Source organism: Gekko japonicus, unplaced genomic scaffold (assembly GCF_001447785.1).
Source record: "Gekko japonicus isolate JY-2015 unplaced genomic scaffold, Gekko_japonicus_V1.1 scaffold133, whole genome shotgun sequence".
Taxonomy (NCBI): domain Eukaryota; kingdom Metazoa; phylum Chordata; class Lepidosauria; order Squamata; family Gekkonidae; genus Gekko; species Gekko japonicus.
Window position 1 is genome coordinate 1,611,389 of NW_015171506.1, and position 7,347 is coordinate 1,618,735.

At 38.2% G+C, this 7,347-nt stretch overlaps 1 protein-coding gene across 1 annotated transcript in view; it reads left to right on the forward strand.

Annotated features, from left to right (window-relative positions):
* Window positions 1–4,542, forward strand: part of FRMD3 (FERM domain containing 3) — a 194,316-nt gene extending 189,774 nt beyond the window's left edge. Inside the window, exon 15 of the mRNA XM_015419287.1 lies at window positions 681–4,542. Within this exon, the coding sequence (XP_015274773.1) occupies window positions 681–1,279 (599 nt within the window). The 3' untranslated portion in view covers window positions 1,280–4,542. The remainder of the gene's footprint in view (window positions 1–680) is intronic.
* Window positions 4,543–7,347: the final 2,805 nt, after the last annotated feature.

The window sequence follows — 7,347 nt, forward strand, 5'->3', positions numbered from 1 at the left end:
AATGTTTTTATTGGTTTTGTCAAAACCATTTTGACAACAAACAAGGTAAACAGAATAAGAAGCAAAAGGTGGGTGTGGCTGGACGACCACACTTCTGGTAACATGGGGGTGTGGCCTAATATGCTAATGAGCCATGGTGTCGGGTGTGGTCTAATATGCTAATGAGTTTCTACTGGGCTTTTTCTACAAAAAGAGCCCTGGTGCATTGGTAATAGTTATCAAATTAAATAGCTCATTGAGAAACTCCATAAATGAATCTCCAAAATTATTTTTTATTGAAATGCAGACATATAAACTGACACTTTGTTAGCTTTCCTTTATTAGTGATAATTTATATCTACCTCTTGACTGTGTGCACAATAACTGCTAAATAGAATGTTACATGTTAGCACACATTCCTTTGCAACATGTTAATGAGTATCCAATGCATAGTTACCGATGCCTTCAAAACCATGGGAAATTGTGCCAGACAAGGTAGTATCTGAACATTGTCTTGCAAAATGGTGACCTTCATTGAGGTACAACTGAGTAATGGTACATGTGAGTTTTTAATTGTATTTTGAAATGAGCCAGTAGATTATCAGATTATGAGCAGCTGTTTCTGGAAACTGTTTAAGTTCTGTAACATGATCTCTTTGAAATATTTGCTTAAGAACTTAAAGGCCTATTTACTTTTACAGGCATCCAGCTCCCGAAGGAAGATGATGTTTTAATACCTATGCTATCCAGCTCTCCTGCTAAGGAGACAGAAGACAGTTCAGACCTTTCCATTGAAGAAGAAGAGAAAATCAAGGAGGAACCTTTAACTATCTCTGAATTGGTGTACAACCCAAGCAGCAGTTTGCTTCCAACGCCAGTCAATGATGAGGAGATTGACCTACTCTTTCAAACCTCTCCTAGAGCAGAAAATGAGAAAGAAGATACAGATTCATTTGAGGAACTAGAGGCAGATGAAAATGCATTTTTGATTGCAGAGGAAGAGGAGCTGAAAGAAGCTCGGAAAGCCCTTAGGTGCAGCTATGACTTTTTGTTGGGTAGCATAAAGGTAAATGCTGTTGTGAAGAGTTTTTCCAGACTTCTTCTTGTTGGGCTTGGAATACTGCTAGTTGTTTTCCCTCTTCTACTCTTGCTTTTGGAATCAGATGTTGATATCTCGTTTCTCCATGAAATCCGACAAACGCCAGAGTTTCAGCAATTTCACGTTGAATATTACTGTCCTCTTAGACAGTGGGTGGCCTGCAAAATAAATTTTATTAGTCACTTGCTTGGTAGCTCTTAAATGCTAAGAATATATTACATAACTAAGGGCTATATTCAAAACTAGTGAATTTCAGGCAGTACTAGGTGCTCGCTCGCAAACATCTGCAAGGCCATCAGCAAGTAGGTCTTCATTTTTGATCCATAGTGGACTTCAAAATGCTTAAGTTTCCTTTCCATAATCAGATAGCTGGCTTTGCTACATGGTGGCCTTTAAATAACCAAAAAGCGATTTGATTTTTATTGTCTGTTTTTATCAATGACTTTGCAGAACTGCAATTTATTGTCTGTATCATTACAAGCCATGATATTCTAAATTTAAGTACTAACCACAGAGAGAAGCTAATGATTTGAATATACTCCTTAGTGAAACAATCTGCTAACCAATGCCTATACAAGCAATGTTGATTGCTGGGATTTTGATTCTTGGTTTGAGTTTTCATTTAAAAATATTTTTATGTGTTTACAAGATTTTGGTAAATTTTTAGCAAAGACAACTTCTGAAGATATTTAAGTGTACAGATTGGTAAATAAAATGCACAAGGGCATGTTATGAATTTTTAAAAATGTTTTAGCAATTTTTTAAAATTGAAGAATGAAAATTCTTACAAATCTGCACAAGATGATGTGTAGCTGCAGAAAAAAGTAGGAAGTTCACTTAAATGTAGGCAGGGTCTGAGGGATGGAGATGAAATTATACCAGGTCCTCAAAGACTGGGTTTCTGGGGTCTCAACTGAACATTCAGAAGCAATGTGAGATTTGCAATATTATGTTTGCCTTGTTATGTCAGTGTAGGGGCCAGGGGAATTGGCAGACAAGAGTGAATGCTTAACCCTTCCTTTGCTTACTGATTCTTCCTTTCAAATACCCCCCCCCCCCGGGCCATTTCCCATCAGTCAGACTCCAAGACTGAAGAAGTTTCTGCTGGCTATGGGGAGATGACTTGGGGAAAATGTTGAAAAGTAGAATTCATTTGTTTCCATAACCTCTGCAGCCTACCAGTTCTTTCCTCTAAATGCTATCCTCGCACTCATAGAAACAGGCAAACAAATGGGTTAACGTGTACATGGAAGGAAATAAGTGCTTTTGACAAGGTGGCAATTTAGCTTTTCTTGTGAGTTGCCATCCTACGATAAGTGGTAATGGATTATCTTTGCAAGGCAGTGCAACTACAGTTTTGTAAGAGATTTAGGGAATTTTGGATTAACTGTAAATTACTGTATATAACAGAAAAAGTGAATAACAAAACAATGCCTAGATTGATCTACTTTAATATGTAATAGTTTAAAAAACACCGGTCTCTAAAAGAGACAAACTCTGTGAAAAGCATCCTGCCCAGTTTCCCAAGCATATGAAGATAAATTCTTAGTCCCTGATTCTATTCATTACTGTTTCATAATAAATCCCAGAGTCATCATATCATGTTTTATTTCTGTGCATGCTATCTGTTTTATATGTTATAAGTGGTAATAGATTCACATGATTTATTCATGTCCTTATGATGGTGGTGTGTGATTATGTTTTGTTGTCTTGATGTGCTGTGTCACTCCAAGCATTTCTTAAGAGGCTGAAAATGCATAAACCCTTATGTGTTTAAAGTCAAACAATAGTCCTGGTGCCCAACTTTGCCTTTTGTATCGTACAGTTTTGTTGGATACGTGATTTTCCATCTCTCATCCCTATACCAATCTGAGTCCTTACTCAGATAATCCCCTCACGGAAGGTTTGCCTGTATGAAAAACATATCATCTCCATTATTGCTGTTAGAATGGTGGTAGCTCTTTATTATTTTATTTTTCTGGAATTGATCAGTGTATATACTGTGTGCTTCAGAATTTGAGTATAATTTGCCTTCACAAGAGGCTGTTGAGACAACTCAGACTTCATGGTGTTTCATCCATGATGAGGGTAAAATAGTATTTGACCTGTTAAAACAGAAGTATGGTACAGTCTAGCTCACAAGCATGATTTTCTATTGATTTCTATACAGCCCAGGTGTGCTTAAGTGCACATCAGATTGTGACTGTAATTTGCATAATAAAAAGTTCAACAGTTCTCTAGGGGAAACTTTGATTCCCTGATTCAGAGTTCTGTGGGAGCTCAGTAGAGACCCTATGCATGCAAGAAGTTACTGGATCAGGATGCAAGTCTCTAGCTTGTTTTTTTACGCAGTGGGCTAGTTTGGGCAGTTTGCCTATTGTGACTTCTCTTTCTTTGTCCTTCTTCTCCTACTGTTTCCATCGTTAACTTTGTGAGCTGTTCTCCAGAGTCCCAAAGATAGCCAAAAATAATCATGGTTTTCCTTTCAAATACTACCTTTCCTAAAACATTCATTCCTTTTGAGAATAAATACTGATCAGTAGTTTGGTGCTTATTTAATCTATTTGTAACTTCTAGTTAAATCCTTTCCTTTGAAACAAGAGTACATTAAAATGACATTTCTCTTTGGTTTCTAAATCAACAATAACAGTCATCTGCATTTTAGGCAGTTATGATTATAGAAATAGGTAATCCTGAATTTGCAGACCATGTGCTAAAAATAAAGTCAGGCTCTGTTCTGAATCTTATATATAATTGACCCCTTAATGATGAACAGTTACATCCTGAGTTTTATGATGTAGTTTTGTCCATGTTATAGGCTCCAGAATCATTAGGAGTGTGTGTGTCTGTATGACTTAGGGAAGGGGTGAGTTGCATGAGGAACAGGTTACCTCAAAGATTGGACTGTGCAATAATGATACGTGTAGAGGTCAATGCAAGTGCAGGTACATGGGATGCATAGATGTATATACACACCATTGTCCCTTTAGAACTGTCCTAAGGTGAAATCCATTGAATAATGAGTACAAATTACATCTTTTCTAGAGAACAGATAGAAATTAGAAGCAGCTGAGGGGGGAGGGTGTATATAATCTATAGCATATACTGCATAGACCAAAATGGTCTTGTCTATAGTGTTGGAAATGACAGAGTTGGCGTATGAAAAGTTCATAGGTACAGTATTGTGTATTTCTGTCTGTGCTTGGAATTTATTGTAAAGCATTATGTACTTGAAATCTATTTTGTGATTTGTGAAATATTTATAAACACCACTCTGGGAAGAATTAAATAGGGTTTATTTCACTTAAATGCAAACAACACAAAAAATACAAAAACCTTTGGGGGAAATGTACCTGTAAACTTGAGCCTTATCTTTGTAAAGTGATTTCATATTTGTATGTTAACATCTTGATTGTTTTATATGTTAATATGGCAGGACTCCCTAATAAAAATACATTGGACAAACCCTGTGCAAAGATATGCTTTTCATTATACAATAAAGTTATTTGCTAAAAGGGCAGCAGTATGGGTTATTACTGCTTTGATCATAAACCTGGAATTTCGTAAAAACTAATTAATGATCCAGTCCACAAACTAGATAAAGCAGCATACAAATATATTGAATTGAATGTCATAACAATTATAGGAGGACATTATGATGAAAGGTGCCAGGATGGCTACAGGAAGAGACACTGAATATATTCAGAATCAGAATGTTGGAAATATACACACAAAGATATTTACTTAAGCCACATTGTTCATAGATATTGTGTTTGTTATGATTCATGTTTGAAATAAACTATATATATTGTGTTTGAGGAACCAACACATTCACTTCCTTTTTAAAAAGTTATAAACCTCTTTTTAAGTGTCTTTGTTGCCATCTGCAGATGAGGAGGGAGCACGCTGTGAGGTTATTTCTCTCATTAAAGTGATCCTAATAATAGTTCCTTACTTTTATTTTGAAAATGTGTCAAAAAAAAAAGGGACTGCAAATGTATCACTGCAAAATAGAAACTGTTCTGATACTGTTTTGATTTCACTTTAGGAACTATATTCCATGGAAGATCACACATAAAGCATGTAAAGCCAGAAAATTATGAGGCAGTGCCATCTGCTGATCTTTTTAGAGTAATCTCAGAGTTTTAGTCCAAGAAATTAACATATTTACTACGGACATAATATTTTAGTACACCAACTCTGAGAATCATTTGTGATTAATATTAAAAGCAACTTTAAGCACTTCATAAAATAATGAATTGGGAAATGTTTGATCATTTCCCAAAAAACTCTTCAAGTTCTTATATGACTCTAACACTTATTCGTGATTTAATGAATCAGATGGGATGTATGTACTATAACGGAATATTACTGAAACATGGAAACAATTTGAATTGTTTAAATTCTTTATATGGACTTGTTTGTGCTGCAGGTTACCACAGCTCTCATTTTCTGGTATTAATTTGCCGGGTTTGTGCTTATTCTATGTCTTCTTTTAACATCTTTTGAATTAGAATAATATTTTCTCATAAAATCAAACTGGGATCTCACATCTAGAATTTTCTTTCCATCCTACTAGTGGCAGATTTGGTTTGCTTGTGGAAAAGAAATAGGTCAGAATGTGTTGATTACCATCAAGGTAATCTTTGAAGGTTTTTAAATAGAGGTTAGATGGCCATCTGACTGCAATGCTGATTCTGTGAACTTAGGCAGATCATGAGAAGGAAGGCGTGCATCAGTGCTTAGTTCTCGTGGCCCTTTCTTACATGCCCAGGGAAATGCTGATTGCCCCTTTGAGGTCAGCAAGCAATTTTCTCCAGGCCAGTTTGGCCAGGGATCCTGGAAGGGTTTCTGGGCATGGAGCAGGGGTCACTGGGGGGGGTAGTTGGGGGGGGGGAAGTAGTTGTGAATTTCCTACATTGTGCAGGGAGTTGGACTAGATGACCCTGGAGGTCCCTTCCAACTCTATGATTTTATGATTATAAGATGGACAGGACAAAAACAGCAGCGGGAAAGACAAGGGAGGAAACAGGGCTGGACTAGCTGAGTCAAGGGCATGCTTATTTTGGGAGTTAGGTCTTTAAATATGTCATTTTTCACATATATAAAATTTAGGTATACTATCGCTCTGTTTCCTAAGTTATGAAATGTAAAGTACAAGAAGAGGATTTGATTCAGCCTCTCATCCTTGAATGTTTTCCTCTTTCAAGGAAAGGCCCCTTCCCCAAGCATCCTGACTTTGGTTCATAGGTTCATATTCTCTTTGACCATAAAAAGGGAACAGCACGTTAATAATTTTGAATTATTAACAAAATAAACATGGTTTAGTCCAATATTAAAGAGACTAGGAGTAAGACTGGTGGGAAGAAATACAATGAGTTCTAGAAAGAGGCTACAGGTGAGTGTCCCAGCTGTGGCTGATAGGGCAGCACAGGGGAAGGGGAAAATAGAGAGAGGCAAGCCATGTTTATTTCCTTCTGCTTAGCTATAAGGCAGGGCTGTCTCAAGTAATTTTGCTGCCCCAAGTGGGTAGTATGGGAGGAGAGCCACATGGTAACAGGTATGGTTCCCTCCACCCCTAACTTATGTTGATTTGGGGCTATGCAGTGGCAGCTGAGGTAGAAAATATCTCCTCCTAAACCATGTTTTCTGGGTTCCAAGGGTCTGGAAAGTGGTTCTGTAGCCAGGTACAGGTTTCCCAACTCTGAGTTGGGAAATACCTGTAGATTTGAGAGGTAGAGCCTGGGGAGGGCAGGGTTTGGGGTGGCGGGGGACCTCAGCAGGGTATAATGCCATAGAGTCCACTGCCCAAAGCAGCCATTTTGTCCAGGAGAACTGATCTTGGTCATCTGGAGATCAGTTGAAATAGCTGGAGATCTCCAGATGCCACCTGGAGTCTGGCAATATTTAGGGGGGGGGCAAGTTAGTTGAAGGACTTCAGTGAAGTATACTGCCAGAGCTCACCCTCCAAAGCAACCGTTTTCTCCATTGGGACAGATCTCTGTAGTGTGGCGATCAATTGTGATTCAGGGAGATGTCCAGGCCTTTCCTTTCCCCCCAATTCTTGTTTAGCACTTCAACTGACTCCCTGCTAGTGCCCCACAGCCTCTTGGGACTCCCAACCTGGGAGCTGTAGTTCTAATTCCCTTTGCTATGGCTGCAGTAAGGCTAGCTGAGAACTACAACTCCCAAGCTGCAATGCGTCAAAAGTGGGGGTATAAGAATGGAGCAGCCAGTGGGACAGGCCAATTGGCATCAAGGAAGCTTCC